This window comes from Poecile atricapillus, chromosome 7 (genome assembly GCF_030490865.1).
Source record: "Poecile atricapillus isolate bPoeAtr1 chromosome 7, bPoeAtr1.hap1, whole genome shotgun sequence".
In the NCBI taxonomy this organism is placed as follows: Eukaryota; Metazoa; Chordata; class Aves; order Passeriformes; family Paridae; genus Poecile; species Poecile atricapillus.
Window position 1 is genome coordinate 25,324,388 of NC_081255.1, and position 25,556 is coordinate 25,349,943.

At 55.3% G+C, this 25,556-nt stretch overlaps 2 protein-coding genes across 2 annotated transcripts; one reads left to right on the forward strand and one right to left on the reverse strand.

Annotated features, from left to right (window-relative positions):
* Window positions 1–35: 35 nt before the first annotated feature.
* Window positions 36–5,974, forward strand: LURAP1 (leucine rich adaptor protein 1). The gene is made up of 2 exons (XM_058843141.1): window positions 36–301; window positions 3,310–5,974. The coding sequence occupies exons 1-2, from the start codon at window positions 101–103 to the stop codon at window positions 3,997–3,999; spliced, it is 891 nt and encodes a 296-aa protein (XP_058699124.1). The 5' UTR covers window positions 36–100; the 3' UTR covers window positions 4,000–5,974.
* Window positions 5,975–13,366: 7,392 nt separating this feature from the next.
* LOC131581073 (uncharacterized) lies at window positions 13,367–23,952 on the reverse strand. The gene is made up of 2 exons (XM_058842952.1): window positions 23,369–23,952; window positions 13,367–13,893 (listed from the first exon to the last, which is right to left on the reverse strand). The coding sequence occupies exons 1-2, from the start codon at window positions 23,844–23,846 to the stop codon at window positions 13,718–13,720; spliced, it is 654 nt and encodes a 217-aa protein (XP_058698935.1). The 5' UTR covers window positions 23,847–23,952; the 3' UTR covers window positions 13,367–13,717.
* Between the last annotated feature and the right edge of the window lie 1,604 nt (window positions 23,953–25,556).

A 25,556-nucleotide genomic window follows, 5' to 3' on the forward strand; every position in this document is an offset into this window, starting at 1 on the left:
TCGCTGGTGCGCGGGCAGGTGGCGGCGGGGGCGGGGCCGCGGCGGGGGCGGGGCCGAGCGCGGGCCGCGGTGACAGCGCGGCCGCCGCTGCCCCACCCGCATGGAGGGCGGCGGGGAGGCGCTGCCCGCGGACCTGCGGGACCTGGCGGGCAAGGTGGGACGGCGCCCGCCCGCCGTGCTGCTGCGGGGGCTGCGGGCCGACACCGCCCCCGCGCCGCCCGCGCCGCCCGCGACACCCGCACCGGCCCGCGGTGCCCACCCGCCGCTCGCCGAACGCCTCCGGACGCTCCGCCTCGAGCTGGTGAGTGCCGCGGTACCGGGAGCTCTGCCGGCCGCCCCCCGGTAACTGACCGTCCCAACCCGCAGCGGCCGCTTGTCTCCCCCGGTGACAGTCCCGGATAGTGCCCGCGCTCTGCCCGCGTTTTGGCGAACCCCTTTGCTCCTCCGAGTCGGGGTTAACAGCCCCCGGCTGGTAATGCCGCTCTCTGCCCCCAGCCCGCGCAGCATCCACCCCCCGGGATCCCCCTCGGCCACCTCCGTCCTGCCCCCCTCGCACCCCCGGACGCCGGCTCCGTCGGGGATCATGGTGTCCGAGATCAGAATTAAGGGCAGGGACCTTCGCCAAGGGCATGGCGGTGGATCTTCTCTCCCCCGGGTGTGACCCCCAGGGTGACAAGGCACAGGCATCGCTGGGAGCTTTCCCGAGGTTCGGTTCCTGCGGGGGCTTCTCGGGTGGCTCGTAAAGGGTTGTGCTGCGGTGGCAGCCTTGCCCGGGGACCGGGGGACTGCCGATGGCAGCTCTCTCGCCTCCGTCTTTCGTGGAGGGAGCAAATACCGGCGATGCTTGCGCCTCCGGGAAACGTGGCGAGGTTGGGCAATGGGTTCAAGTGCAGCTGGGGGAAGGGACTCTCCCACGCATGAACATGCCGAGCGGGTGGGAATGAGCGTTGTTTCCATAGGGAAACGAGCTAAATTCGCCCGCATCCCCGCATGCCCCCTGGGGGCTGGAGCACCACCCAGCCTGAGCCCTCCACTTCGGCTGATTCAATATTCCCATCGGTGCAGGAGCTTTCATCCTCCCTCTGCTTTCATCCTCCCTCCGCACCGGCTTGCAGGCTGCACCCTGACCGGAGGAGAAAGGTCTCTGGGGCAGTGCGGTGTTTGCCCTGCCCAGGTGCAAGCAGCCTCAGCCTATGGCCAGCAAGGCCTGGCTTGGGCCGGGCATTATTCACCTTGGCTCAGAAAGACATTTCCTTGCCCTGCCCTGGCTCTTCTTGCTGCCCGGTGAGGAAGCGGGGACACCTCACACCCAGAGCAGCAGCTTGAGATTGGAACCCAGGTGCCAAAACCCAGTGCAAGGGCTCCCCTCATCTCCCCATCCCCAAGAGCAGGGAGCAGAATTTCTCCCCCTGCCCCAAGCAGCAGGAAACCAGCAAACCCAGTGCTCAGAGGATAAGCTGGCCTGGGAGTGGGCGGTGGGAGGAGAGTTTAGCAAATTCCCACTCTCGCCTCCTGATCTGAGGAGGAAGATTTATGCCTAGAGCTAGATATCTTGAAAGGAGAAGTCGCCTGAGATTTCTCAGTGCTGGGGAGGGGAGCAGGGCTGTATCTGCCCATGGAGAGCCTGAGGAGGAGTGTGACAGTCCTCTGTACAGCTGTCCTTGGTGCGAGGTCGTGCAGTGAACTTCAGTGCATCTGGAGGAGTAATAGAGAGCAGCCTGCGCTGAGTCTCCTCCCACAGTACTTGACTTGCTGGAGAGGGGGTTTCTTGGAGTGCAATGGGGAGGTCAGGCTGGTGTGAACTAGCAGCAAATTGATGGGTAACTCTTTCCAGCAAGCAGTGTGTAAAGCAAGGAGTGTTATCCCACCCTCTGCTTTTGGGTTGGCTCCCCTGGCATCTCTGACAGCTGCAGTTCTGCACGAGGCAGAGAAAAATGGGGAACCCCCCACCAGGGGTTTCCAGCCCTCCTCCTCCTTCGTCATCTCCCTGCCAAGGCCAGATGCTTTAGCAGTGCGTGCAGAAAAGTCCATTGTAGGCAGTTTTTAAAATAACTTGCCTAGAAAGGAAATTTCTGCACTTGGAAGCTGGCTCCTGCCCCAATCCGGGTACATCCCTGCTATTTTTTATCTAAATCCAGCTTTAGGAGCCTGAGGAGGGGATGGGAAGGCTGGTGTTGTGTCTTTACAAATCTTTGACCCTTTTTTTTTTTCTGTCGTCTGGAGTGAGAGGTGTCACATGCTGAAATCCTGGCTGGAGTTTTCCCAGGCTCCTTCCTCGGATGCTTCTATGGCTGTGCTGGCTGTGGGACCGGAGACAGGGGTCTCAGGAGACTGTGGGGTCACCCGTGGGCGGGCGAGTGGCTCTCCGGGGCACCGGATGCTGAGGATCGGGCGCTGTGCTTAAAAATGTTCCCTGGGGAGTGCATGGATTTCTGTCACAGCTTGCTGATGCTGGGCACAGGATGTGTTTGTGAAGGAGTCCGTGGGCATCTGCAGCCCGCAGGATGCCTGTACGTGCCTTGCAGTGGGTTTTCTCCCTTTCCCCCCAATGTGGCCTTATTTTCCTTTCCTGGCAAAATATTTGCGTCCTGTGTAGGGGAAATCCAGTGGCTTTTGGCGGCCAGTATCATACAGACAGGAATGTCTTGGCACACGGGGCTTTCCATTAGGAAAACAGATGTTTCTGCAGCAACTGAGATTTGTGAAGAGCTTCCCCAGGCTCGGAGGGGCAGGAGTCGATGAGGCAAGTGATGTGATCAGCAATGCCCGTCCTCCTTGTCCTCCCCTTTGGGGAATGATTTGCATCTCTGAGTCCTCCCATGTGACATTGGCACCAGGCTTGGTTCAAACCCTAGAAGGTGACAAGTAAAGGCATGAAGGGACCAGCCTGGGGAAGTGCTGGTGGTCCAGCCAGACACTTGTACTGAGCAATGTCTGACCCTCTTGCGCTGCCAGCAGTGTCCCAGGTCTTGGAGGATGCTCTGGGATCAGGTCTGCATCCAGTACCTCCAGTTCCTTGCTTACTCCATGTTCCCATAGAAGATAGGAACACAGGTGCCCTGGATTTATTTCCCTGAGGGGGTTGGTGGCTGGTGGAACCGTAAGTTGCTGGTCGCCAATGTCCGTGTCCCCAGGTCTTGGACAGGGCCCCCTGGGATAGTTCCCTACGGGGTGTTGTTCCATACCATGCTCTTCATCAAGTAGTTTAGGAGACCAGTGGCCAGCCCAGTGACACCTCTGCTGGGCTGGGCTGAGACATGGGGCCCCTGGGTCACCTCAAACCCCCTGTGCTCTCTGTCTCCCCCCCAGGCTTACCTGCGAGCGGTGGACGTGAAGATCCTGCAGCAGCTGGTGGTGGTGAACGAGGGCATCGAGGCGGTGAAGTGGCTGCTGGAGGAGCGGAGCACCCTGACCAGCCGCTGCAGCAGCCTGGCCAGCAGCCAGTACAGCCTGGTGGAGAGCCAGGAGGCCTCACGGCGGGGCAGCTGGGACAGCCTGCAGGACCCCAACGACAGGCTGGACAGCATCTCCGTTGGCAGCTACCTGGACACCTTGGCTGATGACATGGATGAGTACTCCCACAACGCTGCTGAAACCGCCGCTGCGTCCACATCGAGCAGAGCCCTGCCCAGGGCAGAGCAGGATTGGGTCAGGATCGACCCCGAGAGGGGTCTTGCAAAGCAAGAGAAGGACAAAGAGGAGCACGAGTGGCCCCACGTGGACCTCTCCCCACCTGGGCTGCCCCAGGATCACCGGTTTGATAAGGAGCCCCAGGTGGCCAATGGGTATTTGGGGCAGCAGTCCCCCTCTCTGGAACCAGATAGAGACACCAAATCACCACCAGGGACTGGGGAGAGGCTGGGGAAGGGAAATCCAGATGGGAAGGCTTGGAAAGCTGAGGCTGACCTTGAGAACTGCAAACTCAACAGCAAACTGCACCTGGAGTACGATGCCCACTGGCGCTGGCTCCAGTCACAGGATGATGTGACATTCTTATAGCCCGTGGCTTTGCCTTCCCAGTCCAGCTCTCCCAGCTGCCCACTCTGCTTCACTTGTCTGTGCCTGGGAGAGTTGGGATGGCTGGAGAGTAGGGGCCAGGCTAGCTTGGCGGTGTTGCACTGTTCCTCTGATGGTCCCAACAGCATTTGATGACGCAGCCATAAGGGACTGGGAGCCTGCCCTGCAGCACATTTCTGGGAGAGGAGGGATGAGGTGATTCCTGGTAGATTTAATCCTTTGCTCTAGGGTGTTGCTTGCAGGTGGCTGGACACCCCTCTGTTGTCTTCGGTGGTGGTGGTGGTGGTGGTGGGGAAACCTGGGACAGTGGTGTTCCTGGGATCTCTCCCTCTAATCCTCAGCTTCCTGTGTGCAAAAACTGGGGATCCCTCACCCAAAATGACTACCCTGAGAGGGCAAGGAGGCACTACCATGCATCCACAGCTTGGTGGCACCAGCATGCTCAGTGTGGGGCAGGACCATCAGCAGGGCATCCCTGTTGGTTCTGCTCATTTCCATCATTGTCTTCAAGGCCAGTGTCCATCCAGGGCAGAGCAGACCTAGGGTTTGGCCCCAGCACATGATGAATGCTAAAAAACCTTTCCCTGTGGGTGAAGCCCTGCCTGGTTTAGATGCCTCTGTGAAGCCAATCTGAGGTGGGGCTGGGGAGCCTCTGTCCGTGCCCTGCGGAGGAAGGATGGTGGTGCAGACTTCCCAATGTGATGACATGAGAATGACGAAGCACTGGGTGGGAAATGGAAATCCAGTTCTCCCCGTTTGTTCCTGGACTGTCCTCCACCTTGGGAGCAGTCCTGCAGAATTCCTGGGATGTGGCAGCGCACGGGCAGCCTGGCAGAGCCTGCAGGGCTTGGACTCGGAGAGGCTCCTGCTCTCCCCTGACATGGTGTGAGGGTGGTGAAGGCTGGGTTTCTCTGTCTGTGTGATGAATGGTGCCAGGTCTCTGCCTCCTACCAGCAACCAGACACATGAGGCTGCTCTGTCGGGGTGGATCTGCAGGGACTCTGCCCTGGAGACTTCTCTGTCTTTTTAACCTTGGCTTCTGCCTGTGCCTTTTGCTGTCCCCACCACGCCTCCCAGCACGCCCCTCACCAGCTTGTAGAGCATGGCTTGCAGCTGGAGCTGTGTGAGAGCTTGGGCAGGACCCTCTGCCTTCACCAGATGATGCAGGAAAGGACCTGAGCATCCTGATTCAAGGAGCCAAGCTCTTCCACATTTGTGGACAAGCCTGGAGTGTCCTGACTTCAGAACCCATGGGTGCATCTGTCCCCAGCTGAGTGCTGTGACGGCTTTGCTCTCACCATCGTGCTGTTGTTCCCTTGGCTGCATGGGTCACAGCTTGGATCTGTCTGTGCTGGGATGGTAGGAGTGAGGACATTGTCTTGTGATGTCAGTGGGAAGCTGAGAGAGGGGGAGGTGACTGGCTGTGACTTTTCAGATTTGAAATGTGAGCTGGCTGTGGTTAAGAAGGTGATCTGGTGCACAACAGGTTTGGTTTGGTGTCTCTGAAGCACCTTCAGTGGAAATCACCCTCTGTTCTGAGAGCCCTGAGCACCCTCCCTTCCCCTGCAGATCCTCAGAACTTCCCTGGATGGATGTGGAGAGCAGGAGAATACCCAAAATTCTCAGAGATGGGACCTGCTGAGGACTTGGGTGAATCCCAGCAAACTGGGAGTGGGTTGCCCTATGCAACAAGCATCCATCTGCCTGCCCTGGAGCAGCTGTGCTTGGCTTGCCATTCATTGCCTGTGAGTAGCTTGTGGCTTCCTGTGTAGCTGTGCTGCTGACGCTGAGCCACCATGTCCCCAAGGCTGGCTGTCCCCTGCTTTCCTGCTAACCCTGCATGCAATGAATCAGCTGAGGGTCCCTGGGGGAGACAGGGTAAGTCCTTCAGCACTGTTAAAGTCATTCTCAACAAAAAAAATAGCTGGCTTAATAAATGTTTGTGTTTCTCCCAGGCCACGCTGTGGGTGCTTTGCTGAGCTCACCGGTGTTTCTAGGGAAAGGGGAGAGGTTCTGGGATGGAATGCCCTGGAGCCTTGGGCAGCCCTGCAGAAGGGCTGGTTTAGGCCCAGCCCTGAAACAGGCACAGTCCAGGTGTCTGGGCATCTCTCCCTTTCACATCAGTGATAAAAGTCACTTTTCCTGAAGCAGCTGGGTACCACGGCACGTCTGCTGGGAGCAAGGGTGACTTTACTGATCTCGGCTGGACTATGTGTCAAACAGCACCTTCAGCCTTCCTGCCCCATATTTCCAAGGAAGACCATTTTAGGTGTTTGCCAGCCCTGTTAGCTGTGCTGAAGTCTTTGCTTCCTGTGTTCTGCAGTGGCAGCTCCTGTGGCTTCCTCCACCCAGGAGGTGCAGTGTGGATCTGGGTGTAGGGCAGAGACTTCCCCAGCCCAGCTGGGGTGGGAGCAGCACAGCTCTGATATCAGGCTGTTGGGATTTGCTCCTGGGTGGATCCCTTTAAAACCACTAGAGCCAGTGCTCATGCAAACATCAGCTTTTCCAAAGCAAATGCAATCGGCTTATCCAGCCCTGCCATCCCAGCCTCGGCATCCCTTCCGGCTCACGGCTTTGACACCGGGAGCTTTTGCAAATGGGGAATTGGATGCCGGAGCCAGCAGGACTCAGCAGGATTTCCCCAGTTTCTGCTGGGCTGAGGTAAAAAAATAGATTCCTGAAGAAAACCTTAGAAATAAAATTGCCAGCCTATTCCTCTTACAAATGTAGACCTCAGCAGTTGGATAACCCTGTATTGCTGCAGAAGAATTTTTGCTGGGGGTTCCCTGGGCATGGACTCTTCAGCCTGGCTTACATCAGCCCAAGGTGCCCATAGTCCCAAAATCTGTGTATCCCCCAAATCCCAGCCCCTGGAGCTGGAGGGGTGGATGGGATGCAGTGGTTGTCTCCCTGCTGTGTCTCTGGGCTGCCTGGATGAGGGATCACCCACCTTTGGGCTTTGCAGAGCCAAAGTACCAAACCTCCCCTGGGGAAACACCCTGGGGACCTGTGTCTGGCTGAAAGGTGGGTGCAGCAATGGGGTGCAGAGCACCTATGGGTGGGAAACAGCCCAGAGCATGGATCCACAGCCTCCCTCCTGGTCTGCCTGGCCCTCACCCTGCCTGCTGCTGCCCTTGAGCTGCTCTTGGGCTGTTCACTGCTGGTATCAGGTAAGAAAACAAGCAGATATAGCAGGCGGGATCCCAGCCGTGCCAGAAAACACCCACCTCTGTTACAACAAAAACACCAGCAAGCCAATTTTTTTTTTCCAGATATACACAGAGATTAGACTGCCTTAACGAGGCAGTAAAACACTTCAATAGCTCTCCTTGCTTCTTATTAAAATGTCCCCTGGGCTTTCCCTTCCCTGCATGCAGCTCAGCTCCAAAAGGGCCTGTCCCCAGAGCAACGCAGCCATTTAACCAATTTTTGTTAGTTCCTGTGGGGAGGAAGTGTGAAAATATCCTTTTCTCAGGGGAAAAAGAGCACGGTCCCTATGGTCGGAAGGGAGGTGGCCAACCTCCGTGGCCTTTGGTCTGGTGGCCCTGTGGCCCCGCACCCCTCCATGGGCTCGCTGGTATGGGGAGCATCACTGTGGGGCAACCCTGGGGGTGGGTGCAGGGGGTGTGTGGGTGCAAGCACAGCCCGTGGGGCTGGATCACAGCACCCTCACCCTCCTCTTATCTGGAGATTGGTGCTCCCTGTTGCCCCTTGTGCTGTTCCCTGTGCAGCTCCCGGTTATCCCTTTCTGGGGAGCAGCGCTGTGAGCAGAGCTCTGGTCTTGTGCTGCCTGACCCACTGCAGACAGTGTGGGGCAAGAGAGGCCAACAAAGGGCACAGGAAAGGCCAAGTGTAGCCCCCAACCCCTGCTCTCAGCCTGCCCTGATTTGGCAGTGGGGGGGATATTGTGATGGTGCTGGTTGCAGCAAAGTGGTGATCCCCAGATCCCCAGGAAGAGCTCCCTGATGCCAAAGCTGCCTCCAATTTAGGACAATTGAATTCAGTCCACTCCTTTGGGGCATGGTACCCAGGCTGGCCCCATCATCCAGCTCTCCTCCAGCCAGCACCCCTCACCCAGCCTGCTCCCCACAGTGCCCAGGAAACCCCAGTACTGGGTTAAATCAGCCCAGTGTAGGATTCCTGTGTCCTGAATTTCCAGACAACTTCCAGCTTTTCCTTCCCACTGCCCCGGGCTCACAGGTTTCCAAAGAACCTCCTACAGGTTTTGTGCAAAGAGGAGAACAAAAGACATTCCCCTGCTCGTTCTGCTGAACCTCTATTACACTCTGGAGAAGCCACACAGGACAGGGGATGCTCTGCCCAGACACCAAGTGGGGTCTCCTGGTAACCTTCTGCTTCCTCTCCACCTTTGGGAACCCCCTCCTGAGATTCCTGGTGTCTGGAGCTGGGTGACTGTGAGGCTCCTGAATGGGGGTACAAAGTCAGAGTGTGAACCAGGAAGGAGCTGAGCCTTTAGGAAATGCCTCCCCAGGCTGTTTGCTGCCTGCCAGGGGATGGCAGCAGGCCAGGCCTTTGCTTTGGAGAATAATCCGCTGGCTTTAGAGCTTCCCAGCACTCCTCGGGAGTGAAAAACAAGTGTGACTGCCCAGGGCCTCGTGGGTGTGTGGGCATGGGTGGGTGACAAGGACAGGCTCAGGGCTTCATTCCCTGCCTGTTCCAGCCCAGCCAGGGGGCTGGGAGGAAGTGGTGGCACAGCTCTCCCCTTCCTCCTCCTGGGTGCTGGGCACCCACCCTGGCCCATCAGCATCCCTGATATGCCACCTTCTTCCCACTTCCATCATCCATCGCTGGGCAAGAATCCCCCTGCACCTCCCATGCAGGACTTGGGTCTGGGGATGTCCTGCTCAGTGCCACCCCAGGGGTGACAGCCAAAGCCCCTGTGTGCCCAGGAGGTGAGTGTGCTCCTGCCACCAGCTCTGCCTCCATCCCCAGCGGGGAGCAACAGAAAAATCTGAATTGCTCTTCTGAGAAATTAATCTTCTTTCTCTGTCTCAGCCCAGTCTGACCTAGAAGAACCACACCACCCCCCACCCCCCCGGTCAGTTTTATTTTCTCCCCTGTGGGGTGTTTAAAGGGAAAATTACAGCAAATGTATTGTAAAGAAGCTCTGGGAGACAGGGGCCAGAGCTCCAGCAGGGCAAAGTGGGCAGGCAGGGCTGGAATGGCTTTAGGCAGGATTTTGCCAGGATTTGTCCTCTCCTGCGAGATCCTCTGATCTGGGGTGGGTGGGCAGAAAAAACTTAATCTGCCCAACCACGGGCAGTAAAACAGAAACAGTAAAAGTCAAGAGCTGTGTTGGGTTCCTCCTGGCAGGGTGCAATGTCAGGGGGACTTTTGGCTGGAGAGAAGAAAAGTCGGAGCTGCTGGAGAGAGAAATGGCAATGGGAACAAAGCAGCTGCTTGTGCCCTCCCGTGGTGGCTGTGGTCCTGGGCTGGTGACAGGGACTGGGGCTGGGTGGAAGGACAGCACTGACCACCAGGACAAGGACAGGAGGGGAAATAGAACCTGCTCCTGCCCCACACCAAACCTTCCACTGCCCCACTTCACATCCCTTTTCCTTAGTCCCCTCCACTCTCAGGGATGAAGCCAGGATGGCTCAAATGCCATCTGTGGCTCCACAGGCACAGGCTGGGTGAGGGAAACCAGGCACCCCAGCACCAAATGATCTCGACAAAATGCTGAAGCTCATGTCCTGGGGCTTATATCCAAGGAAAGGCTTCATCTACCTTTAAAGCTCATCAGCTGCCCTGTGTAGGACTCTGCTCCTGGGCTGAAGGACCAGGAGCCTCTTCTCTGCTCCCTCCCTGCCTCAACTTCCCTTTTGTAAAGCTGGGGGAGATAGAAAAGAAAGAAAAAAGTCTCCCCATGCTTGAGGACTTTCTTGTGGCAGTACTGCAGGGTTGGTTCCTGTTCCTCAAGTCTTGGAGGAGAGCAGGAAGACCAGGAAGTTGTTCTGGTGCTCATCCATGTGTCTCTGTATGTCTGTCTGCCTGTCCCTCCTTGTCAGAGTGCAGCACCTGTGGCTGTCCCACACCTTCTGCAAAGGGGTCTTGAGTCCAGAACCACCCCCAGCTGGGGTCTGTGCACTGGGAGAGAGGCAGTGCTGGGAGCCAAAGGGTTTTGAGGCAGTTTTTGGGCAGCAGCCCCCATTTTGGAGGCTCAGCCTGTGTCTCGGGGCAGCAGGGATTATGGCTGCTATAAAAAGCACCAGCATCTCTCATCTCTGCTCCCTAAGGCGCTTAGGGGAGGAAGGAGGGAATTAAAGAGCAACCTCCTGCACTGAAGAGGTGCAGGCATGGGAGCAGTCAGAATAGCTTGGCACACTCGTGAGGTGCCTTCCTCCTCAGCATCCCCAAAAATCCTCCCCTGGGCAAAGAAGCCCCTCCATGCTCCTCCTGGATCCCTGCTGTTGGATCATCAGAAACTTGTCCCTCTTGCTCAGAGGTTGTGGGGGGCAAGAAGAGGGCTGAGGGGGACAGCTGAGCCTTGGAGGGGGGGTCATGGTGGGTGAGAAGAGCACATGAGGATGCTGTACCATTTGCACACCTCAAACAAAAAATGTCCAGCACTCCCCCATCCTCACAGCCTCACTCATCGTCCTGGTCCTGTCCTGCCACCCTGCTTCAAAAGTCCTCTGAGGATACTGGAGATGTCCTCCAAAATGCAGTCATCAGTCAGAAAAAGCACTGAATTCTTGGAGGGACAGAGATTGTTGCAGCTAAAAGCCATGCTGTGCCTCCAGTGTCTGGATGCAAAACGGCTCCATGGTCTGGGGGCTCTCTGACAGGCCCACAGCCAGCCTCGGAGCTCAGCACTGGTGTGGGGTCTGGTGACACGTTTGGGGACAAAGCAGGGGAAGGCAGGTGCCAGATGATGGCAATGATGGGGCACATGAAGGAAGGTGGTGTGGGAAACAGCTGTCCTCTGTGGTGTTCCCCCGTTGGTGGCAGGGTCCAGCGGAGTCAGTTCCAAAAGCAGCCACGGGGTCCTGCAGAGCTCTGGTGCCAGCCCTGGCTCCTGGGCTGACCAGGTGTGACCCCGCAGCTCAGGGAGGTGGTTGGTGTTTCCCCTCACCACAGACACTGCTGTAACATCACCCAGTGCTTGGTCAGTCCTGGAGATGGACACCAGGATCCCTCCTGGCAGCCCTGCAATTGAGGGGCTTCAAAGAGGCTGAGGGGAGGGGGCTGAGGGCGCTTCCTCGCCAGCCCCTTCCCAGAATGGCGCAGTCTGGCAGACCCCGGTGCAGGTGGCCACAGGAGGGAGCTGGGCTCCTTCCTTCTGCTCCTGCTCACAGGATGGTGGCCTCGGGTGGGTGACAGCCACGCCAGCCCTGGGTGCGACTTGCTGCTTGGTGCAGGAGCATCTCCTGGGGTCAAACAGAGATGTCATGTGGGACCCCAAGTGTCTCAGGAAGGGAGCAAGAGGAGGTGCCTGCCTCCATGCTCAGGGAAGCCTCCACCTTATTCCCAGCAGCTGATGGGTGATGGGGCTGCAGTGCAGAGAAGTCACTGGGCTGTTGCTGCAGCTGTGGGGGGCAGCAGTTGTGAGTGCCACCAGTGAGTGGCATGTCCCCAGGGCAAGGACCAGTCTGTGGGCAGTGCCAGTGTGGGACAGAGGGTCTCACTGTCCCTCCCAAGCGGTGGCCAGAGACACCTGGGTGACCCTGGTGTCTGGCCTGCTGATGCTGAAAGAGCAGGGGAGCAAGCAAACCAGCCCCTCCCTGTACAATCTCCTGTCCCCCAGGAATCTGGACCTTCCCAGTTTCCCCAGCCCACAGCCAGCTCTGGTGCTGCAACCTCATTCCCAGGAGCTGGCAGACACTGGTGGGATCACGCCCCAGCGTCCCCCCCATGCTGCGGGGACATCGCTGTCCAGCTCCCCTCCACAGCCCCAGCAGCACAGGGGAAGCCTGGCAGGTGCCAGAGCAGCCACGCTACAAACCCAGGATTCAAAAAAAACCCCAGAAAAACGATGGCGGCAGAACACTGTCTGACTGGAAATGGTTAATTATGGGGGGAGGTAACTGAGTACTGTCCTCTGCCTTTGCTTGCTGAAAAGCCGACAAAGCCCCAGCGTGGGACTGCTGGTAATGGCTCTCATTAAAGCCATTGGAACAGGAGTTTGAAACCACATCCATTTTCCTTAACCGTTTTCAGAAGGGGAAAATGCTGTTCTGGCCCCTGCTGTTTATGGTGTGCTGGGTACTGCAGGCTGGGAAAAGGCAGGACTTGTCTCCCTGAATGCAGAGGCAGAAGTCTGGACCACGGCCTGTTCCCTGTGGCGTGTCAAGCATAACCTTTTCTTTTAAGTTCAGGGAAGATGTGGAGAGTAAAGGGATCTTCATAAGGGGGAGGCACAAGGAATGAGCTTGGTCCCAGTGCCTCTTGTCTGCTATACAGAGAAATCATGGATCCCGGTTTAAAACCCTTAGTGGGGTAAGAGGTGATCTTGACATCGCAATGAAACCATCAGGATGCTCCTTTTCCCACACGGTTTGGGGGCTTGCCCCTCACATTTTGCTGGTTTCCCCTGATCCCTTAAACAGGGAGGAGCAGGGATCTGCCTGGAGTTACAAATGGGAAAGGATGTCTTTGGGCAGAGAGAAGGGCAGTTTTGGTTGGTGGTGCTCTGGCTGGGAAGAGGAAGGCATCCAGGGAGAAAAGGGAGTTCTCCCTGCTCCATCAATGCGTGTGGGGCTGTCCCCAGTACAGAGCCAGCAGCCCTTGGGGTGGCAGGAAGTTTGGGGGTGATGTAGGAGGTGGTCACGCTGGGATGAGGCTGAAGGATGCAGACATATACGGGCTATTTTCCCCATAAAGAGTTTGGATTCCATGCAGATGGGTCCCTGTCCTCCTCTCCAGCAACATTCCTCAGAAAAAGGGGTTGTACCTGGTCCCAACAGGGCTGCTCCCTGTCAGGGGGTGCTGGGCTCAAGCAGAGATGTGGCAGAGGGAATGTGATGGCCCTGGCTTGGCTACAGGCATAGAGGAATAAGGCTCCCTGAGAAATTTGGGCTGTCACCCTGCTGTCTCAGAGCCACAGGACACACCTGCTGAAAAGGGCTGTGATCTGGGGCTGTGAAGCTAAAGGCAGGAGCGATGGCCCAGGCAGATCACCAATGTACCAGAGCATTTGGCCCCTGCTGACCTTTCTGTGCCTTTCTGCAGCTCCCAGCTCCCTGCTGTGTCCTGGGCCTGTCCTCAGAAATGCAGACACCCGCATTTCTCTGCAGCCTCCTTGTCTCCTTTGCCCTTTTCCCCACTCCATTCCCACACCAAAGGACCGCCCGGCCTCTCTCCAGCTCATTTCTCTTGCAAGCTTTGCTTGGTGGGTGTATTTTGCATTTGCTTTTTCTTTTTTGCTATTCACAGAGAACAAAGAGGGGGTCACAAACCCAAGGGCAGATGTCAGGACAGGGCTGACAAGCCTGGGAGAAGGGGTGATGGCACCCACCCCGGCAAGGTCCACAGAGGCTGGTAAAACCAGGGGGAGAAGGGCTTTGCTCCACGGTGCCGGCTCTGCCCATCCCTTCCTCTCCCTGCCCGGTCCTGCAAGGCGGCTGCTGCACTGTTTCACTGCTCCATCCTTGGGCTCCATCCCTCTGCTCCATCCCTCCCCTCCATCCTGCTGCTCCATCCCGCTGCTCCGTCCCGCCCGGCCCGGCCGTGGTGCCGGTCACGTCTGCTGTGGCAAGTGGCAAGTCTCGCTGATGGCAATGACCACGTCCTGGGGCTGGCGCTCCCGGTGCCGCGGAGCCTCGGGCAGCTCACTCATCTCGTTGACGCTGTTGCTGATGCAGTTGATGTCGCTCTTGTTGCTGTTGTCATCCGGGCTGGGGCCAAAGATCCAGTCTGGGGAAGGGAAAAGCACAAAACAAGGCCCTGGTTACCTCTGGCTGTTCCCAGAGTTAAAGGGGGCTCAAAAATTGTTGCCTCCCGCTGCACCCTGCCTCTAGCTCTGGGTGCTTACCCCTCCAGGAGTGTCCTTTGCCCACCCCTGCCCCTTTAGATCCCTCCACTCCCCTGGTGTTGGGGTCTCTGCTCTGCCCAGCTCTGGGCTGGTCTTCAGGCTGCTGGTTTCTGGAAACCCTCCTGGTTTAGGCAGATGAAATCACGCTGTTAATCCCCAAAATGAGAGTGAAGTGCCTCCAAAGTGAAGTGTGCATCTGGGGTCTCTAGCAATGTATTTCCTAGCTCTGCTACCAAAAACAAAGCAGAGGTGGCTTCACTGTCAGGAGGCAGAAAAACGGACCAGCCTGGTTTTGTTGTTCCTGAGGAACCCTGCTTATTCACCACTGGATGTCACAAAATACAATTTATCTCCTTTGCAGAGTGGGGTATTTTGTGTCCCCACAGGACATTCCAGTTATGACTCTTCAGCAGAGGACACAGGCTTCCTGATGGAGCAGGGACACAGAAATGTCATCCCAGTGAGGTGATGAAGACCATGAGGTCTTTCTCATGGACTGTGGAAAAGTTTTGCAGCAAAACTGGGACTGAATGATGGCAAATGCCAGGGTGGGATGACAGGTGTGAAGTGAGTGGAAGATCTCATTTCTTGGCTCACCAGTGGTGTCCAGACATTTCTTCAGGTGTGAGCAGAGAGACAGGAATGACCTGTGGGCCACCCTGTGCTCAGTGTGCAAACTGCAGGTCAAATTTTGGGCTTTTGAGAGCCCCAAAACTTCTCCTTTTTCTCCCTCTCTTTTTTTTTTTTTTTTCTTTTTTTTTTTTTTCCTTTTAGGAAAAGCCAAAAGTTTTGCTGTTTTTGCAATGCAATATTTGAATTTTTTTCTCCAGCCTGAAGCCATGTGGCCACACCATCCCCAAGAGAGCAGAACCTGACTTTCAGGATGATGCCCATGCCCTGGAGCCAGAGTAGGTGACCACCCTGCCAGAGGAACTGGGCAGGGAGTGGAGGTGGATGTGCCCCACTGCCAGCAGGGGCTGGCTGGAGGAGGGGGCTGTCTCCAAGGAGGGTAGAGCTCCCACCACACTGGGCACAGGCAACATGCCCAGAGAGTGACTGTTTTTCGTTGGTTTTCCAATTGCCTTCACTGTCATCACTGTGCTAGCAGGGTTTGCTGGTTGTCCAACAGGCAAGGCAGGAGAAGAACCAGCACATTTCCCTCAGCCACTGCAGTGCTGGCAAGGGTGGTTGGGAAACTCAGCAAAAATTGGTCCAAAGGTTTTTGGGGAGCCCTGCATCTGCCCTGGGTCCCAACCAGGACATTTAGCTTTTGCTTGCACAACCCACAGCCCCCACCAGAGACTGGGCTCCCCATCCCAACCCTTCCCACAGGAAGTCAGCCAAGCCCAGAAGGCTCATTTAGGGCTTTTTTCCTTTATAGCTTTGATTTTGCTTGGCTTTACTGGGTTTAGACTAAAGGCCAAGCACTCCCTTCTTCCTGGTCTGGCCCTGTCTGGTCCATCCCAAACAGAGCCTCTTGCCCCCAAGACCTTGCAGGCTCCTCCAGCCCCCACACAGCTGCTTGCTGTGAGGAGAATCCGAAGGCAGTAACAAGATTGCTTCCTACAAATACTATTAAAGTTCTCAGCTTGCTTTCCTTGACGTCAGCTGTAAAACTGCAGTGGGAGCAGTGGGGAAGAAGGGGAATAACCTGCAGAAAAAGGGGTGATGGGTCCTAAAATATCCCGGGAGCCACTGGATAAGGATTGCTGTGTGAAACAGGAAGCAAAGAGCGTTGCATGCCTGTGATGGGGTAAGTGCCATTTGGTGGCCAGATGATGAACCCCTGGTGACATTTGTGGGCAGAAAAAGAATCAAGAGCTGGATGAGGCACTGTGGTAAAGGCAGAAGTGCAGGGGATGGGTGTTTTGGAGAGCACCAAGGGCACCAGCAAAAGCCATTTGTATGGGAAAAGTGTCACAGTGCATCATCACCCAAGGGGATGTGGCTGGCTGGGGTGGCTGGGGAAGGTGGCTCGTGTGAGGCTGCTGTAGTCTGACTCCTGGGTAAGAGCAGGCTGGATTGTGCGTGCTAATCCCAACCACTGCTTCCCTGGGAATTATTTCTGGAGCCTGCTGGATCTAATTACCCAGTAATCTGCAGGAAGATGTAATTAGGCTGTCATTAGAGGGTATTTACTTCGATGCCTTTATGATTTGACTGTGTAAGTAAGGAGTGAAGTAATTACACAATTACATGTTATTTGTGGCCATTTATGGCCTGTAACTTCAGCGTGTTGCCATGTGTGGAAGAGGGGAGTGCGGCCCCGTGGAGCTGGCAGAGAATCTCCTGCCAGCAGGACCCCGGAGAAACAACCATAAAAATGTCAGCGCCCTCATGTCCCCTGCCAGCCAGCACCAGCTCCGTCCCAGCCGTGCTCAGTCATCCCCTCTTTCTCCCTCTGGCTCTTCTCAGTTTGTGGATGAGAAGCCAAGGTCTCCCAGGGTCACCCACGGCATGTCTGGGGAGGGATGAAGGAGAAGAGAGAGGAGACCTGCACATCTTTGGCGTCAATGGGATTAAACCTCGCGCTGATGCGGAAGGAACTTTGCAGGGGATGGGAGGCACAACCTCAGGTCATGCGCCAACACAGGCTGGAAACCTTGGATAATGAACCCTGCAGGGGGGTATAATCGGGTAAGGGGGGTGGCCAAGGGCTGGGGGCCAAGGGCTGGGAGCCTAGGGGTGGTGCTGACCAGCTGAAGGGAGCTGCAGCCTCAGCACCATGTCAGGTGCTTCTCTCTCCATCCCTTACAGCTGGCAGAGGGAATGCATGAGCCACAAAAAATACACACTGGGAGGAAAACAAAATCCTCTTTTGGATCTAAGTCCACATGTGGGTTCAAACAATCTCCAGCCAGAAGGTGAGCAAAGTTGGGCTGACCCTAATGACATCTAATGGGCCTGGGACAGGTGAGGGCAGGCCTGAGGTGAGCAAGGATAACAGTGCGCTCCTGGGATTGTGGCACGTCCACACCCAGGACAGTCACACTTTGGAGACAAGGAAAAGCATTTTCTGCCCCTACCCAGCCTCTGGAAGGAGCTCATAACACATGCTGCAAAATGCAGGGCATGCACATGGTGTGTATGTGAATGTCTTGGATAAAAGAGAAGGACAAAGTGACTTTCTCAGCCAGGCTGGGGAGCAGCATCTAGCCCAGAGACACCTCTTCCTGCTCATCAGGTGCTGCCGAGGCTCAGTGTGCCTGCTGGGGTCTGCAGGGCCAATAGAGAGGTGGGAAGTGCTGAAATGGGGTGAGATCGATACAAAGTGATTTATCCAAAGCAGCTGGAGAGAGGAGATAGAGCAGATTGGGCAGATCAGGAGCCATGGAATAGCAAGTCTGTTGTTGTTGTTGTTGTTATTATTATTATTATTATTATTATTATTATTATTATTAATTATTATTATTATTATTATTATTATTATTACTATTATTATTATTACTATTATTATTATTACTATCCCCAAGTAGCAGAGTGGTGTGGCACAAAATGCCCCTGCACCTCCCTGGCTCTGTCCACCTCTTCGACAGCACCCCTGGAAGCAGGACCCCTGGGATATGCCGTATTTTTGGGGACAGAAAAACACTGGGGCTGCCCAGATGGCACAGTGTGCCCTTCTCGTACCAGCAGCATGAGGGCTGGTCCTTGCTCAGAAACCCCTGACAGTGCAGGCAGCAGCCTCCTGTTGTCTGGCTGCAGAGGGGCACAGGGTTGCTCGGTGCCCACTGTCACCCCAGGAGGGTGGCCCGGTCCCCTGCATTCATTGGTGGCAGGGTGGGATGTCTGTGAGGCACTTCAGCTGCTGATAAAGAGACATCCCAAAGGAGAGCAGAAGGGGGTGGGAGAAAGGGCTGAAATTTAAATGCAGTCTGGTGAGTGAGACATTCACAGTCCCTGTAGAGATGGAAACAGGAAGGGAAGGGGCAACATGTTCGATGAACAATCAAACTCGTGCTCTAGTTTTGCTTTAAATGGAGCTGGGTGTGAAAGCAGCGGCTAAAAAAGCTCTTTTTCCCATCAGCAGGAGCAGAAGCACCTCTTTCTTTGAAACAAGTCCTGACCCAGCAATCACATTGTGCTCTGCAGCAAGGCAGGGCCAGCTCTGGCCAGAGCATTCCCGATGGATGAGTTCAAGGGTATCCCTCATGTCTTTGACATGATGCAGCAGTCACAGCTGGATGTTGTATCTGTCTCATTTGCAGGACAGGCTCTACTTATTCATTAGCAAAATCAGCAGAAAACTCCCAGGTTTGTTCTGATGGAAAATCTATGTCTGCCCCTGGCAACAGTAATTTGTTAGAAACCCCCCTCTCCCCCTCAGATTCACTTCTTTCTAGATGAATTTGATGCTGGGGTTTGTTCTTCCTTCCCTGTTTTGCAGAAATTTCTCAGCTTTGCTGTGCTGGCTGAGTCAGAATTGTCCTGCACCCCAAACAGCATGAGCACTCTGCTTTGCTGATGGACAGGTAAGGACACTGTTCCTCTGCTGAGCTGTCACCAGCATGAAGCATCTGGTGGGAAAAGGGGTGACATGGAAAAGGCATTCAATTAATTATGATGTTCTCTTAAAAAACAGCTTCTCTGCACCAGAGCAACCCTGCATTCGATCCCATCCATCAGGCAGCATTGCAGCCTCAGAGAATGGGTGTCTGAGAGGTGGTGACTCAGGTGTGGCAGGTGGGAGGCAGGCATGCTCCTGGGGGTGGATATGTGCTATCCATATCTTCCAGAGGCACAGTGAAGGTGACCAGAGAGTGAGGAGCCCTGCTTGGTCTCAGCTCAGGGAAGACCAGTGCTTGCAGGGCAGTAGACGAGCACAGCCCTCATCCCAAGGACCTGACACAGCCCATCCCTGGATGGAGGCAGCAGGAATGGGAAGGCTGCTGTGGGACGGCGCATCCCTGAGGCCTCGGTCAATGCCTGTCAGTGTGTGCTGGAAGCCATCCCTCTCCTCCGGCTCTGAGCTCCTAAGGTTTGGCTGCAAATGCAGCTGTCCTGGAGTGGGCCCTTCTTGCAGGGCCAGACCCATTGTCCGGCCAACAGCCCCAGCCTGTGAGTGGGAGTGGTGAATTATCCTACAGCAGCCACTGCTTCCCTAAAAAACGCCTAAGGAGCTCCTGATGCACCCCCATGCACCAGAAGGGATACAGGCAGGGGGTCACTGTCAGAGGTGGGTTAGCACACATGGAAAAGCAGAAGGGAGCCTGATGTGGTTTCTTCCCACAACTTTGAGAGGAAAAGGAATTATCCTTGAAACAGGCTTTGAAAAGAAGATATATAAGTTCTCTCTGATGGGCCTAAGACGCTGCCTGCAATCCCTGCCGTGGGCTGAATTATCCTCAGAGCACTGTGGTTCTGTGTGGAACAATTAAAAGTGGATCCCGTGTCCCTGCAGGATCACCCAGCAGCTATTTTCAGCAATGCTACATTTATGCACAATTTCTTTGCTCAAGGAGACAGTTTCCTAAAGAAGCCTGAAATGTGGCTGTTGGAGATAAGGCTGAAAAATAAAAATATGGCTGGTGGGTCAAAAGGGCAAAGAAAAGAAAGACCCTCTTCCAAGGATGGCGTAGGGTTTTGGGCAGTCCCAAAGCCATTGACCAGCACAGTCCTGCCAGTGTCAGTGACCTGCCCTGCCTTGCCCCAGCTGAGCATCTGCCTTGGACACATTCCCAAGGGAAAATTTCCTCCAAGGTCTCCTCTGGAGATCAGCAGCCCAGAGGAGACCTTGACTGAACCAGGTGACACCAGCCAAGGTCTCCCTGCAAGGCATTGCTCCCATGCAAACCATCAAACCCTTCCCGTGCGGTTCCCATGCAGGAGCGAGATGCTCTCCCTTTCCCGGCGACCACACGCGTGCAGTCTCCATGGCAACAGCTTTGTTTCCCGTCAAACTTTTTATTTTTTCCCCCTTTTCCTCCTTTTTTTTTTTTTTTTTTTTTTTTAATGTTTAAATAGGAGTGATATTCAGCGAGCTGCTGGGGACGGAGGAGGGAGGGCGGGCTGATTCCCAAGGATTGCAGTAATTAGGAGCCTCGTACGTTGGTGACAGGCTTGTCATTTGCCAAGCCAGCTCTTCGCCGCAGCGCTGGCTCTGGCAGCTCTCCAGCGCTTCCGAGTTAAGCAGCTTTCCAAATGCTTCGACCCAATTTGCCTGAACTGGTGGTGGGGTTTGAGCTGTGCTCACGCAGGAGGCTCCTTCCCACCCTCCTCGGCTTGCGTCCAACCCCAGGCAGGGACATCTGATGAGTTTTGGGCAAGCCAAATTGAGACTTGGTCAGCTTGGAGCAAGCAGGAGGGACTGGAGAGAATGGTGTTGGGGCTCTCCTTGGCCAGGTCTCTCCAGGAAGAGCTGAAGAGGGGCTCTTTCAGAGCCCACTTATCCATATCCAAGTGCTCTGCCTTCCCACTCTCCAACATTGCATCTTTTCTCCTTCTCCAATGCAGCCTCCCATTCCCACTCCTCCCCAGCCCACGGTGCTCATGTGCCCCTGGGGATGCCTGGGCAAGCTCTAATTGATTTTTTAAGAAGCATCTGCAAGAGAGGTGTCGGTGTCTCAAATACCCGTTTTGATTTTAAAGGGAAAAAACCTTGGCAGCATCCCGAGAACCCCTTCACCATCCGAAACTGAGCCCAGCACCTGCTTCTCGCTGTTCCTGAGCGTGCAGGGGGCTGGGTGACGCTTCGACTCCCCAGTCCGTGTCCGACAAGCTGTTATTGAGGAGTCATAATCATCCCTGATGCCTCTGAGTGACTGTTTAAAGCAGCGATTAACTATTCCCACTTTAATCTCTCTGAAACAGGCTCCAGCCCTTTGGCATCTTATTTCCATCTCTCCCTCTATATTTCTGAACATGATTAGTGCAGAAACGCTGATAGCAGAGGCTGGAGCTGCTGCCGAGTATATAAATCCAGGCATTGTGTTAAGGGAGCTAATAGAGCAGCTTCTTATTTACTATCCCTTGGTCTCTCTGTCCTGTCCCTGAAGTAATTTTATGCAAACTCATTCAAATGAAACCTTCTCTTTAAAGGCTGTTCCTTGGCAGTGTTAACAAACACACTTTCGTCCGCTCTCTTCCGAGGACTGGCTCATTTTGAGGGTATAAACTGTGGGAAGATGGGCCTGGAGTGCTAACTAGGATGAGCTGGAGGCAGCCTTCGGCACTCAGGGGTGCTGCTGGAGTTTGGGAAATGCCTTCTCCTCTGTGCCTGGAGGGGGAGGAAGCTCACATCTGGATTTCTGACCCTAGCTTGCAGAGATATTGCCTCCACCCAGGGCAGGGAGGATGCTTTGCCATCAGCAAGGGGTGTTAAACTGGGAAAAGTGGCAATAGTGGTCACTTTGCTCCAAAGTGCCAGGAAGCGGGCAGACCCCAGTTCTGTACCTGTGCTTGTCCAGCCCTGGCATGGCCATGGTGCTGTGAAAGGCTGTGGAGTCCCTTTGCAAAGGGCTTTGCCAAAGAAGGTGCACCCTGCTGACCTCGTCCCACGCAGAGGCTGAAGTTAAAGGTCACCAGTGAATGTTAGTGCCGAGTTGGAAGCAGCACATCTGGGGCCCCCTGACCACAGCTGCAGCTCCCTGTGTGCCTGGAGGGGCATGGCATTTCTGTGGATTTTGCCCTGCTTTGCAGTACCCACCCAAGGGGGGGTTTTGAGCACCCACATCTGTGCTCTCCTGCATCAGGCACCTCAGCCATGGCAGCAGGGGTGTCTGCTCTGCGGGCACTGGGAGTGGACTGGCCCTGCCTCAGGGGACTTTCTAACCTGGCCTGACCTGGTCCTTTCAGCATCCTGGGACAGGAGTGGGTGTATTTTTAGGTACTGTCCCCACTGCCTACCTTTGTGGGGAAGGCAGCGCTGAATCAGACAGAGCCAGATGATGTTACAGCCCCAGCAAGCTGCTGATTAAGTGTTAAATTTAACACTTTAAGACAATATATCCGTTCCCTTCCATCTGGAGCAAAGAAAAACTCCTCAGCAGCAGCTCCCTGCTGTTTTCCAGCCTCATGTGAGACCCCAAGTACTGCTCCCTGCCAGGAGGTTTGACCTTTCTTGTCCCAAATAGCTCCTCTCTAAATCCCTGTGTCCTGGATCTGCTGGCCCTTGCCCGGTCATGACCCTCTGCCCAAAGGACTTGGCTTGCCCTCACCTCAGCACTGGTTGGAGTTTTGACTGGTGTGTGCCTCATGTGTCCCAGGAGCAGGGATATAAAGCAGAATCATGAATGAACACGTGGATTTTGTCCCAGATGAGTGTGATCTTTCCCCCCCCCGCAGAGATGGAGCCTGCAGGGCTTCAACCCTGACTGACGGTCAGGCTCCGAGCAAGGCTGTGCAAAGGGATTTCAGCCTCGCTTTCCTGTGCAGGGCTTTGTTCCCAGAGCTTTTGGGGGGTGTGCACATCTGCAGGAGCCAGGAGCTTAAATCCCTCTGGGGATCCCTTCTGGCTCCCTATCCAAGCTGGAAAACTGTCGCCAGCATGCTGAAGCAAGACCCTGACCCCCAAAAAGGACATGATGGCTGCCAGGGTGTAGGGGCCAAAAGAATCAGAGGTTCAGGTGGGAATTGGGCACATTTGCACTCCCCAGCACGACCAGCCTTACAAATGATAGGGCAAAGAGCAAGAAAGAGTATCACTGAGGGTTTGTCATAAGCAGCCAAGCACCTCTGCCTGCACTCTGCCTGACCACAGCAGCCAGCAGTGTTTGTGGCCCTGATGGAGAGGGACAGCGTCCATCAGCAACAGGATTAAACCAAAGAGGAGGAAGCCAGATCTCAAAACAATGCACCCTCTTTGGGCTGTCATTGCGTGGATTTGTTGCAGGGGCTGTGATGGCTGTTCTGAGGTAACAAGAGAACCAGACTGCTGAGCTGTGTTTCCTAGGAGTTTGTGGACTCACTGGTGCCTAATAAGGGGTTAAGCTCATATGGCAGATTTTCTCTCACTATGCACTAGTGGGTTGTTATCCTGAGCTCAGGTGTCTGTTGCCATGAAACTTTTCATATTGGAGACCTCTAATCCAAGCTCAGTTGAAACTGGCCAAGGGATTTTACAGCCATTTGGCAACACAGCCTCACGCACACACATTTATACACAGGCACACAGGCGCAAAAGCTGCTCCTTTAGGAAGGGGGCTAAACCCAAGGATTTCCTCTGGGAAGATGGTCAACACAGAACTCAACTTGGAGAACCCAGCACATTAAATAAACTAACACTCTTGCAAATGTGAAAGGGTCAAGGCTTGGTCTAAACCCCACCCAAATCAAAGGAGAGACGCAAGGCAGCACGTCCAGGCTTGGCACCAGGCTGTTTTTGGCCACAAGCACACAGCGCGTGAAGCCCACACTCACCTACAAAGTCGTAAATGAGGTCCTTGATGAGATGGCCGACGATGGCGTACGCCACTGCCACCACCACCAGGGCTGCCATGAGAAGGTAGAGGACAGCCTTGGGCAGAGGAATGGCATCTCGAGGAGGGGGTTTGTACTCCTTGTAGAGCTGGTCATTGTCCGAGTATGAGTACTGGAACAAGTGGTCCAGGCCAGCTGTGAAGTTGCTGGAGTTCATGGACTGGCTATTGGACAGGTAGCTGTCCTGCTCGGGGTCCTGGAGGACACTTACCACCGAGCTGGTGGTGGCTTCCACTTGCTGTACCAAGTTCAGAGTCTTGTTAACGCTGGGGAGGATTTGGGAAAGGAAAGTGCTCCAATCTTTGATGGCACTGATGTTGCAAATAATCATAATTGCAATGAGGAAAGAGGTCTCCAAGCTCAAGAGACTTAAAAGGGAGAGAAAGAGGTGAGAATTGCTGTGCTTACACCAAACCATGTACTGCAAAGCGGGCAGAGAAGGTCTGCATGGGGTTCGTTTCTCATTTGCAAATTCTTACATGATCCTGTAGGGATGCATCTGTGGTACCTCGGTCTCACTCCTGGAAATGCCCGCAGAAAAACCCTATGGGCACGAAGTTCCTTAGGAAAAAGTAGGTGCTGGAATGATTTTGACCGATATCATTTTTGTTCCTCAACCACCTCTCCCTTATGCTACTCACGGATGAAAACCGGAGAGACAGGATCCTGTCGGTATTTTCAGTCATCTGGAAAAGAAAGATAAATTACCCTCCTCCAGCTTTTATTTTTCAGAGGCGATGGTCCTTGGAGAGGCAGAAATCCCCTCTTGGCTCTGTCCCGGGCTGGGTCAGGCACAAGGTGTGCGGTGCCGTCCTGGCTGTGCCGTGACGCTCCCGGAGCGTTCGCAGAGATGAAAAATGTTCAGACCCCACAAAGTTCAGCTGCTCCCGGTGTGTGACGGGGCCGGCGGCGCGCAGCTCCAGGCCATTCCAGCTTGGCTTTCAGCAACTTCTTTTACCGGCATCTCCCGATCGATTCCTTTAAAACCAGAACCAAGTCAGAGACAAGGAGCGCGCCGGCAGAGCCCAGCACCCGGCCCCCAGCCCAGCCCAGAAGCGGCCGGTCTCGGGTTTTACCTTAAAGACTTTTCCAAGCGAACAGATCCTCTCTCCTGGCGCTCCAGCTTGTTTTATTGAGGGCTGGGCTCCCTGCGGAGCTCCCCGCCCGCAGCCGCCGCTCCGGTGCCGCTGCCCGTCGCCGTGTGCGGGGTGCTGGTGCACGCGTGTGTGTGCGGACACTCCTCCCGTTCCCTTCCCTCCTGTCCCTTCACCCTGCCGGCTCTTCCCAGCCTCCCCGGCTCCAGCAGCGAGGGGGATTAGCTGCCGGGAGGTTGGCTCCAAAACTCCTGAGCGTGCCGGGAAGCAGGCGATGCGTGGCGGGAGCGTAGGCTCAGCCTCCGCCGCTGCTCCCCGGGGAGTTAATCCTTTCGATGACAAAAGATGAGCTCTGATCCGTCTGCTGGATGCTCCCGGGGAGGTGCAGGGGAAGGTGGGGAGCAGCCGGAGCGTGGGTACCCCGGGTCCAGCCGCCCGCGGGCGCTGAGCTCAGCCTTTGTCTGGGAGCGGAGCCGCCGGCAGGCAGGAATCACATGGCGCCGGGAGCGGGGAGGACATCATCCATCCCACCGCCAGCATCCCGCAGGACTGATGCTCCCCACAGCCCCGCTCCTTCCCCGGCAGCCTCCGCCCAGCAAAGTTTTGGCACCGGAGGGATGACTGGTTTGCAGAAAGCACGGAGGGTTTGAGGCTGAGCTCCCTCACCGTCTCCCTTCCCTGCTAAGCTGTCTGTGCCGACTGGTGAGAGACAGCCTGTCCTTGGTCACCTTGATAATGGTCTTAAACTGGTTCGTGTTCCCTACAAATACATCTCCTCATCTGCCTTGGTGGTGGGATCTCTGGGATCACTGTGTTGCTGGCTTGGTTTGAAGGCAGTGGGACATATTTAGAGAGAAGGAAGAGGAAATCTTAGAGAGGGGGAAGTTGTCTTTCTATATTTGGAGGTGAAAATAAATCACAGCCCCAGTTTTCACTTTTAAAATTTTATTTTATTTATTTCTATTTTTTTTTTCTGCTTCCCCATCTAAGAAACAGCTGTCATGGGGGCAAGGAAATCACCACATTAGGCCTGA

Bases quoted from the DNA above. Each gene is read 5' to 3' on its own strand.
- LOC131581073 (XM_058842952.1), bottom strand. From the start codon at position 23,846: ATGGTTTGGTGTAAGCACAGCAATTCTCACCTCTTTCTCTCCCTTTTA. The intron at 13,894-23,368 runs GTGAGTGTGGGC...TCCCTTCCCCAG, and splicing joins CCTCATTTACGACTTTGTAG to ACTGGATCTTTGGCCCCAGC.
- LURAP1 (XM_058843141.1), top strand. From the start codon at position 101: ATGGAGGGCGGCGGGGAGGCGCTGCCCGCGGACCTGCGGGACCTGGCG. The intron at 302-3,309 runs GTGAGTGCCGCG...TCTCCCCCCCAG, and splicing joins GGACGCTCCGCCTCGAGCTG to GCTTACCTGCGAGCGGTGGA.